Raw genomic sequence first — 11,985 nt, forward strand, 5'->3', positions numbered from 1 at the left:
TCACTTCATCATCTCTTCACCAATTTGAGATAAAATTACAATTTTAGGCTCAGAAAGTCAAACCCTATCGACTGACGCATTAGAACACGTCCATGGTCTCATACATTAATTTACTTTAATCCTGTATAAAATAATTCAGGTTGAGGCTTTGCTGGCAGAGATTCTGATAAGTAGTGAAATCGAATCGGGTAAACGCGCGTTCCACGCTTGATGTCGCTGGCACACTAAAATATTGTTAATAAAAAGTCGGGAAAAGGTCTCGTAGATTAATTTGCTCTAATCTTGCCTAAAATAATGACAAGTGATGCGGCTACTGAGAATGTTTCTTTGTTTTCCTAGTTCTAATGCATATTTTTACTGACACAGACTGAAAAACTAGGAGCTCAAACCCCTCCATTTCTATGCCAATGGATTACCAGTCTGAGATATTAATCACTAGGCCACTGTTGTGCCAATTTCCAATGTAGAAATGCCTGATTCTTGTAGAATAGCCGTAATAACCATAACACGCTATAATTTTATCCAATATTTTGGACGATTGTGTCACACCTAGAAAGACAGGTACAGTATGTATAATCAACTTCTAATCAAGCGAAGTTATCAATACCAGTAGTACAACAATTGAATCGAGATACATTCTGAAACACTTCATTAATGAGCTAAAAGTGAATTACCAAACACAGCCACTTGGAGAATATGTTGGTCATTAATGTATCTTTAAAATGTTTGAACAATTAGTATCAAAGCTCCAAAACAAAAATCCTTCCCAACAATTGAATTATAAAAATGTCTTCTTATTTCACAAATAGTTTGTTTTCAGATCTTAAAATACAGACTCATAAAACACAAATTAAAAATATATTTATACGTACACTACGAACTACACAAAAATCGAATATCTGCAAATGAGGTGTTGTATATAGTTTGTAATTTACTCACAGAGACAAGTTTAACATTTAGTTCATCAAAGTTACATTCTAATTCTACGTCTCTTCCGCCACGCAGTTGACGTACACGGCCTTTTCCAACAAAGCGCCCGGGATAAGGATTAATATTGATGGTTTCTGGATATTGGTAGATCGTATTGGGAAAGAAAGACAGACGATTTAAGCTTGTCGTCTTAATAATCAGGTTTGCACCTGTGAAAAAAATAATAGAAATAACACGCGTTACAAACTGTTTCATGGTGCGTCTAGCGACTTGAATGTCATTCAAATAAGACACACTTCTGGACTATCTTCACTTGCTTTTTATAGATTCCTTATTGTCTCAAAACTGGTTCTAGACTTGTGATTGCCTAAAGCTGGGTCCACAGTCGTAATGTGTGTTGTTAGTAGCGTTACTGAAGCGACTCATTTCAAGAAGCTACAAGTTCAGAAAGTTCATAGGAATGTGAACTTACAATTGAAACGTTTTTGCTGGTGGTTCGTTCTTACCCAAGTGCACGATGTATTATCCTTAAGAACCAAATTATGTTTTGCGTTTGAAAGAACGATTACATTTTTTTTATTCTATTTGTTTCCTCGAGATCGGATGACTTTTCAACTTCTAACCCTGATCAAATTGTTAAATCTCCACTATCAACCCTTGTTAAAATGTTCCTAACCTTAATCATCATACATTTATAGAAATAGTATACTTGGATCATCTCCAAAATATCTGTTGTTAAAAATACCCAAAAAACTTCAAGTGAATAATCCCTTCTTTAGATGAAGTACGACACATACTGTGAAACTTTTCTATGCCCCTCAATGGCACAGCAGCATGTCCGCGGACTTATACTGCTAGAAACCGGATTTCGATACTCGTGGTGGGCAAGACACAGATAGCCCATCTAAACCGTTAAATCGCTCTTACAATTTTTCAGCCTTCAATAAGTAATTCTTGATGACAAGAAACCCACTTGAAATAAAAATGTATCTCAGAACGGCTGTTATGGGTATTAACACTTTTATTGATAAGGAGGGAACAACGTTTCGACCTTCCTAGGTCATCTTTAGGTCAAGAAAAAAAGAATTTGAATGTGACCGTTTACAGACACATGTCTTAGGGACGAGAGTATAAACAGATACGGGATTGTAGGGGGCGTTACAGGTTATTAATTACTATAGGTATAAAGGTGTTTCTTTATGTTGGTTTAATTTTGGTTTTAGTTGTTGTATAAGTAGGGCTTTTTTGATTTTGCGTTTGTTGATATTTGTTTCCCTACTTCGAAATAAAATCCTGTCTGGAAAACCTAGCTAAAAGACTGGTGATCCACTCTACACAGACTGAAGACACCAACGAAACAACGAAAAACAATCACCAGAAAAAAAGACAACTTCGACAACAATTTCACTGACAACCGAAAACCTATCTTTCCAGACAGAACTGAAACAATCTATTTTCCTGAAACACCTCAAAACTGTATCTTAAACAACTTTTTCAAATAATTTTCACACACAACTATCAACATAATTTTACAGAAAAGAAATCTAAAAACAGCCTCACACAAAAATATATTAATTCTATAAACAACTTAAAACAAGACAACAACATCAAAATTCTAAAAGTAGATAAAGGCAATTCTATAGTTATAATGAACACAAGTGAATACATTCAAAAAATGATCAACATCTTGTTAGATACAAATTTAAACTACTAAACATAAATCCAACAAAAACACATGAAAAACAGTTAAACAAAATACTACTACAAATGAAAAAAGAAAAACACAATCACATAAAATATTTATTCTTACCTACGAAAGACCAACTCACACACACCACAACTATACGGCAACCCCAAACCTCAAAACCTGGTTGTTTTACGACCCATAATGTCAACCTACGAATCATATAACTGCAACCTCGGTAAATATATAGTGTGGGCATTTTCTAAATATATAACATCAGCCGGATCCTTTTTCAAAGACTTTTTAACTTTAAATATATTCTTAATCAACTAAATCATAAAGCATTAATGGCCAGTTTTAATGTAATCTCCCTCTTCACAGAAGTCCCAACAACTGAAGCCTGCAAGATAGCTTTAGAACTTTATATCCAAGACCCCAACCCATTAACACACATCTCCAGCAACCCTTATAGAATTCATTACCACCAAAACTAACTTTATGTACAATAACCAAAACTACCTACAAATAAATGGCCTAAGCATAAGAAATCCCGTGTCACCAGTTCTAGCCAACATTTTTATGACACAGAATAAATCTCAAGCGATCAATTCAGCCTTACACCCACCACTATACTGGTACAGGTATGTTGGTGATACAATTACTGGATTCACATCTACATAACACACACTTGTTTTTTTCAATCATATTAACTCGATACACCCCAACATTAAGTTCATCTGTGAACAGGAAGAAACTAACTAAATATCAGTTCTCAACCTCAAGATCACTAGAACTGATACACAATTCAAAACAGAAATTCACAGAAAAAAATCACCCATACTGTATTATACATTCCCTGGGACTCAGTACATGAAACAAAACAAAACTTAACATATTAAGAAACCAAATAAACACAACCACAAAACTATGTTCACCTGATAAAATTAATGATGAAATCAACAAAATAAAACAACACTTCCTCAACATCAACAAATTTCCTCAAAAAACTGTGGAAAAAATTATACGCACACATCTAGACCAACAACAAACAAACAACAATAAATCCCAAGATTCAACAAACTACAAAACCTTATACTGCTGCATACCATATGTTCATGACATCAGCGAAAAAATAACCAACATTTGGAAAAAATTTAAAACAAAACATAACATTCCAGTAAACACAACATGACTAATGACTAATTATAATATAACATACTCATGCAGAGTATCTATTGGTGTAATTGCTATGTATTTAACCCGATAACAGTTGCCATTAGCTTGTTTGTATGTCTATTTGCTAATGTAATTACTATGTATTTAACCCGATAACAGTTGTCATTACTATGTATTTAACCCGATAACAGTTGTCATTGGCATTAAATTCTATATCCAAAATTGGTATTTAATTGATTTGAATTGTTACTGTATTTCATAACATTGGGTATAATATGACACACAATTACTGAATATTTATGGGAGGCACAGACATAGTAAGTTAAGGCTAAAAATACTGGCAAAGGAAACTGTATGTAAGTGTTAGAAATAATTACAGAAACTTTGAAATCAACCCTCCAAATTTCCTCTGTATTATTATAGTTAATGTGTAGGTTTTGTTAATTCCTATCCAAGAAAGTGAAACTTTTGTTCAAGCCAGAAATGGAATGGAGGAAGCGTGTTACCTCAATGTGTATCTTTTCGTTTAAAAACAACTAAATGTCCTAGTGTAATTTTATTTTGTCTCTATTCTTCAGAAGTTCGAGGTTGGTTTTCTGATTGAGTACACTTCGAAGGTGAACTCTGGGAAACTATGATTGGCTTGTATGTTTTACTAAAGATAATTTGATCAGTTGTTGAAATAAAATTGTTTTAAAGTCAGTCTCCTACTTGAAAGAATTAGTTTCATACATGTCACGTGAGAACTCATTTATGTGAAAGAGAAAGTACTCTACACAGGATTCACTGTGGTGCCGGATCGTCGACTATTTTTAACATACTTATGCAGTAGTGTCATCTATTGGTGTAAATCAGTAATAGTAAGCTCTAAAGGGGAAACCAGCAGCGTTTAAAATTGCACGATACCACAAAATATTTCTCACGCTTTAAACTCTGAGTGCGATGTTAAAATTACAATTAATCCCTAAGCAAGAATGTCGGGTTATGCTGTTGACTAGCTGTCTTCCATCTGACCAGCAATTAAAAATTTGAGACAACGGCAGACGACTTTAGTTGTTTAGCCATAAATACATTATAGATACAATCCAGTAATTTTAGTCATGAAAATGTCTTTTAGTTCTTGAGTAAACTAATTCTTCACATTTTAATGGCTTGTGATTGCTTCTTCAAATTTTACAATGAAATGCATTTACATAGCTCAATATATCCTCGTATATTCAAAACGCACGAGTTAAACGCCGAAGTCAGGTGCACATCGAAAACAAGAAGGCCTAAAATTTGTGATAAAAGTCATTTAATGTGTATATGTTTTCCCATACACTTTTTTTAGTTACACCATTTCATATTCATAACTAAATATATGTAAAATAAATCTATTTTCAGATGTGTTTTTGTCTTCTACAAGTTACTACCCAACAATACTTTTGTTAGTGTTATAAATAATTAGTTGAGAGAACGATGACAGAGGAAGAATTTTTTTCCTAAAATATAAATTTCTATATGTAGTATAAGACTTTTAAAATTAAGTTATTATTTTAGCGCTGAAGGATGGACAAATTTTGAAAAACTGACGTTTGATACGAAAACAAATAAATCACAAATGGTAAGCCTATTGACTCAAGGTATTGCCTAGCCAAGTGATTATTTTATATAAGCATTAAACCTAATAACTGTTTGTTGTTGTTTTTTTGTAACTTGTAGTACAGATTTGACCCCTGATATCTCAGTGGTAAGCATAAAGGCTTATAACGTTAAAAGTCAGATATTTGTACCCACCTGTACAGAGAAAAGATATCCACAATAAAAGAAATCAACTGAATGTGGCATGAGTTTTGGTTAAAGAAAGAAACAACATGAAAATCGTGGGTCCTTCCCATCTGAGGTGTTCGGAAACTATTGTTACCCTTTACACTCGCACGTAAAATATAGTTGACTTCAATGAAGTGTTTGAGATTTCAGGTACGTAAGTTGTATCTAGCTGGTTGAAGATTTAAGGAAGAAACCAGTGTTAAAGGTAGATAAAAGGCACACATGAGTTATTTAACTTATGTTGTTGAGAGTATCTGTTGTTTGACGTTTTAGGAACCCAAGGCGTATCACACAAAAATTCACGTTGATTAATTTCGTAATAATATGTCAAGTAGCCTTGTGGTTAACTTACTATTAATATTTAACCATTGAATATAAAAAGTAAGGTGATAATAATTAAGTAAATAGAAGGTAGTTAAACTAATTAAGAGACCAGTTGAGCAGAGGATCCTTTCAGGGAGGACAGGGAGTTGGATGTCCAATTAAATTGAATTGTAGGGGTAACTGGAGTATTAGGAAGTGAAACACACATTAATTGGCTGGGGGCCGAATTAACTACCCAACCAGTGACTGATAGCCCAATTTGTGGCTTTGTGCTTAAAAACAAACAAGCATTAATTTGTTTTTGTGCCCCATTATTATCAGTTTGTTTTTGCTGATATAATTTTTGTGATTCTATTTTATATATGTTTCAAAAATATAATAATTATTTAAGTGTAAAATTTTGGGAAATCTTATTTTTCTTTAATGTCAATTATATAATTAGAATGTAATATATTAGTCATATATTTTATTAGACGTCATTACAAAACTTGTATTCATAAATATGCGAGGAAAAATATTTCAATATGATGCCCTATATATCTCTTTTAATAGGTCTTCAGTATTGATTAAGTGTGATGGAACATACTTTAAAATGGTTTAAAATATTGATTTAGTAACCGCAAGACGATTTCTACTGACACAAGTAATCATAAAAGTGAAATTTGTTTAAGGTCTTTAGAGACTCTATGTAGTTCAGTTATACGACTACAGAGGGTTTTAATTCTGACAAAACACATTCTTCTTTTATACATTTAATTATCTTTTTGGCTTCTTCTTCGACCGTTTTTTTTTTTCGTATTTTCATTGTTATGTTACAGGTTTTCCATTTGTTTTTGTTTCTTGCTGTTGTCGTTGAGTAAAGTGGTTTTACATTGTACTCTTCACTTTTGAATGTGTTTTATTATATTTTTGCATAGTATTAAAGAGTTCGCTTTCTTTTACATTTTTGTTATTTCATACAGTCGCTTTGGGTGTAGTGCTTATTTGCATTTTCTGTTTTAACTCTACATACATAGATGGGGTTAAAATACAAATGTCACGACTTTTGACACGATTCCGTTCCATATGGTATTATATATTTCGTGTTAGAGTTATCAACTATTCATTTTACCACACATTCGTGATAGAGGAAAAATAAGTATCAGATACAATATAGATAATATTGAATAATTTTCAATATAAATATTGAAAAACAAAAACTGTAAATATTATCCCTTGCACGAACTTTAAGATGGACAAAAATGGTTTTGTTCTTTAAATTAATATCATCTTGAGTCCTGACTTGTCAGAATCTGAGTCAGACTGATGTTAATACTTTAGAGATGTATTTTGATTAGAAACACTTTTGTGGCACACCTGATGTTTGCGTACAACATACTTGTACATTTGATTGACCATATTTTGTATAGATGCACATATTAAATTTGGAATTACAGTCAACGTTCCTTTTCTAATAAGTATTTAATCCAATAAGTCAATCCGTGCACATTCGGGTAATATGTAATAATTTCAAATCATGAGAAGCTGTGTTACTCACAATATTTGTCTGTATTGTTGGAAAAGCAATTTGTAGGTGGGGATGGAGGTGAATAACTTATACCAATTCTTTAATTCGTTTCTACCATTTAAATTAAAGACAGCTAGGTCGGCTTTACGATATAAAATAGAGAATTATAACAAACATACAATGATTTTCTTTCCCTCTTATTTCATTTATAAAGCTTTTTTTTTTTTTAGTACCAAAAATCAGTAAAGGGAGTTTCTCTCTCCCTAATTGCCAGGGTTACACTGGTGCTTATTCGTGAACAAATTCATACAAACTAGAACATATTGTATAGTAACTTAGAATGGTCTCTTTTATTGTCAAGTCAGGTAATGGTAATAGAATTTAGCATTCCTAATTTTGTAGTGACAATGATAATCAGCCACGTGTTTAATGCCTACACTGTAAAAAAATGGAACTCGTATATAATGTCATGTTTCCTCAGCCAGGAACAAGATGACTGAACAAAATGATGATTTGAATAAAAATTGTGATATGCTTTCTACACAAGAAGAACTCTTCACGAAAGGTGCCAGAAAATGTATTTCCATTTAAACTTTTAGTGTATTCGTATAATAGAAATATGAATAGTTTCACTGAGTTTTATAAATTATAATCGACTTTAATATTAATTCTTAAGAAAATGTGACGCTTCTTTTTAAAGAGTACTTATGACCAAATAAAAAGCTTTTCCTACAACGTTTTGCTATAATAACATTGACCAGTCCATGTTGGATGGGTAGGTTAGTATATATTTTCGGAAAGTGATCAAAAGGTACAAAATAATATCGAAACTGTCCACTCGTGGTTGTAATGCAAAAAAATAACGCATCTTGTGAAAGTTGTGGCCACTGTCTGGGGTTGTAGAAGGAAACTCGCTGGTGTAAAAAGTTATTGCCTGTAAAATGTAGCATTGTACCTCTCCTTTGAACCTACCTTCCCAACACTTAAGATGGTCTATCATTGATTCCTTGGTAATAACTAAGCAACTCTTCTATGTGATATATGAAAGAATGTGTGTGCGTGGCTGTGTGTTTCTTATAGCAAAACCACTTCGGACTATCTGTCGAGCCCACCTAAAGGAATCGAACCCCTGAGTTTAGCGCTGTAAATTCGTAGATTTACCGATGTACTAGCGAGGGGCTGTGATATACGAAGCTACTTTCCCAACGCTGAAGTTGGTTTATCATTGACTCCTTGGTAATAATTAAGCAACTCTTCTAAACCCTGACTACTTGAACAGTGTCAACCGAACAAGACTGATACCTGACTACTTGAACAGTGTCAACCGAACAAGACTGATAGCTGACTATTTCAACAATGTCAACCGAACAAGACTGATAGCTGACTAATTCAACAATGTCAACTGAACAAGACTGACATCTGACTACTTGACCAGTATATACCAGACAAGACAAATACATGGCTAGTTGAAAAAAGAGAACCGAACAAGACTGATACTTAACTACTTGAACAGTATAAACAGAACCAGACTCATAGATGGCTATTTGAACAATGTCAACCGAATAAGACTGACGCCTGACTACTTGAACAGTATTAACGGAACAAGACTTCTACCTGACTACTTGAACAACGTATAACGGACAAGACTGACACATAGCTACTTGAACAGTATTAACCGAAAATCGAAAAAAACTGATACCTGACTAATTGAAGAATGTCAACCGAACAAGACTGACGCCTGACCACTTGCACAATGTATACCGGACAAGACTGATACATGGTTACCTAAACAGTGTCAATAGAACGACTGATACCTGCCAACTTGAACAGTATCAACCAAACAAGACTGACACCTGACTACTTGAACAATGTCAACCGAACGAGACTGATACATGGCTACTTGAACAATATCAGCCGAACAAGACTGATAAACAATGTCAACCGAACAATGTCAACCGAACGAGACTGATACATGGCTACTTGAACAATATCAGCCGAACAAGACTGATACCTGCCAACTTGAACAGTATCAACCAAACAAGACTGACACCTGACTACTTGAACAATGTCAACCGAACGAGACTGATACATGGCTACTTGAACAATATCAGCCGAACAAGACAGGTACCTGCTACTTGAACAGTGTCAACCAAATAAGATTAACACACGGTTATTTGAACAGTGTCAACCAAATAAGATTAACACACGGTTATTTGAACAGTGTCAACCAAATAAGATTAACACATGGCTATTTGAACAGTGTCAACCAAATAAGATTAACACATGGCTATTTGAACAGTGTCAACCAAATAAGATTAACACACGGTTATTTGAACAGTGTCAACCAAATAAGATTAAAACATGGCTATTTGAACAGTGTCAACCAAATAAGATTAACACATGGCTATTCGAACAGTGTCAGCCAAATAAGATTAACACATGGCTATTTGAACAGTGTCAACCAAACAAGACTGATTCCTGACTACTTGAACAGTGTCAGCCAAATAAGATTAACACATGGCTATTTGAACAGTGTCAACCAAACAGGACTGATTTTTGACTACTTGAACGGTGTCAACTGAACAAGACTGATACGTTACTACTTGAACAGTATTAACCGAACATGCCTGATACCTTTCTACAGGAACAGTATCAACAGAACAAGACTGATACTTGTTACTTCTTGAAGAGTGTCAGCCGAACAAGACTGATACCTGACTATTTGAACAGTATCAACCTAACAAGACTGATACATGGTTACTTGAACATTGTCAACAGAACAAGACTGATACTTGTTACTTCTTGAACAGTATCAACCACACAAGAATGATACATGGTTACTTGAACATTGTCAACAGAACAAGACTGATACTTGGCTACTGAACGAGACTGATTTATTGCTTCATGAACTGTGTGAACCAAACAAGAGTTGTTAAAAAGTTATATAGACCTTTAAACACAGGTTAAACATTGTTCTAGATTCTTGGAGTATTTTTAGACAGATAAGACATTGTTCTAGTTTTGTTGGATATTCAGAAGTTTTTAATTTTTAAAAATGGAAAATAATTTTTTTTCTAGTTTCTGAAAGTTATTAAGAAACCTATTTTTAAAAATTAGTAAAACGTTGTTCCAGTTTTTGGTAGCTAACCATAAGTCATCTTACCCTTCAAAAGAAGGTTAGACTATTCTAGTTTATGATTTTTTTTAAGAAGTTACCATTTTAAGTTGGACAATAAGTAGTTCTAGTTTCTGAGAATTGTTAAGAAGTTAAGGTATTACGTTTTGGTATTTCATGGAGATTGTTTAGAAGTTCTTTCTCCTTTTACAACTATATAAGATGTTGTTACAGCTCCTAGGAGGAGCTAAGAGGTTACCTTACCTTTTAAAAACAGTAAAGTTTCTGTTTTTTAGTTACTCTAAAGACGATAGTGCTACTCATCCTTCAAGACAGTTGTTCAGTTTCTATAAGCGCACAACGAAGTATTTTACTCTTTAAATGTCGGGAAGACGCTATGCTAGTCCAGAGACTTTATTAAAAATTTGTTTTGTCTTTTAAAGATATATAAGATTTTGTTCCACTTTCTGGAAGTTATTATGATGTTATATTATCCTTCAAAACATGAGCGATATTTTTCTTGTTTATGGAAGCTATTGAGAATTTATATCATCATCGATACAAATCAGGAGTTTTACAATCACTGAAAACTGTTAAGAACTTATCTTACCTACTAAAGAAAAGTAAGACTTTGTTCAAGATGCTGGTGGTTGTTAAGAAATAATCATAGCTTTTAGACAAATAAAACTTTGCGCCAATTTTTATTTGAGACAAGTAAGAACTTTTAATAAGTTTTGAGGGTTGTTAGAAGGTGTATTACTCTTTAAAGACAAGTAATACATTGTTATAATTTCCAGACTGCGTTGAAAGGGTCTTATTTTTTAAAAGAATCTGCTTAAAGTTCCTTTAATTGCTAGGGACTGTTAAGAAATGAAACCAACTTTTCAAGATAAGAAGATCTCTGTTAAATTTGTTTGATAACTGATAAAATTGTGTTATGATGTGTAAAACTGGTCATGACGTGAGTTTTATTATCGAATATATGTTTCCACTTTCTCATAAAACAAGTAATTCTAGTGACATTTGAACAAAAACTGGTTGCTACATTTACGTGGTAAACCTTATTTTTCCAGGTTTCTAAAGATTGATAAATCGTTGTTAGAATTTATAAAAAGGTTTCTGTTTTTTTTAACTATCAAGAAGATTTTTGAAATTGATATGTCTTCAATACGGGAGGTGTGTCAATGGATATTTAACAAAAATATGAAAATAATAGCTTTATTATAAGAACATATAACAAATAACTGAGGAATATACGAACTTCCTATCATTGACTTTTTTACTAGTTGCAGTAGTAAGGATGTGTGTGTGTTTTCTTTTAGCAAAACAACATCGGGCTATCTGCTGAGCCCACCGAGGGGAATCGAGCCCCCTGATTTTAGCTTTGTAAATCCGTAGACTTACCGCTGTACTAGCGCGGGACTACAGTAGTAACGATAA

At 33.3% G+C, this 11,985-nt stretch overlaps 1 protein-coding gene across 3 annotated transcripts in view; it reads right to left on the bottom strand.

The window, feature by feature from the left end:
• The window catches only part of LOC143236771 (uncharacterized), a 47,519-nt gene that overhangs the window by 1,746 nt on the left and 33,788 nt on the right, over positions 1-11,985 (bottom strand). The window contains exon 1 of one of the 3 annotated variants that reach the window (XM_076475317.1): positions 940-1,556. The exons of the other annotated variants lie outside the window; for them this stretch is intronic. Coding sequence (XP_076331432.1) covers positions 940-1,185 — 246 coding nt within the window. The 5' untranslated portion in view covers positions 1,186-1,556. Of the gene's footprint in view, positions 1-939; positions 1,557-11,985 lie in introns of those variants that run through there. 3 annotated transcript variants of the gene reach the window in all.

The sequence above is a fragment of the Tachypleus tridentatus genome, chromosome 13 (genome assembly GCF_004210375.1).
Source record: "Tachypleus tridentatus isolate NWPU-2018 chromosome 13, ASM421037v1, whole genome shotgun sequence".
Classification (NCBI taxonomy): Eukaryota; Metazoa; Arthropoda; class Merostomata; order Xiphosura; family Limulidae; genus Tachypleus; species Tachypleus tridentatus.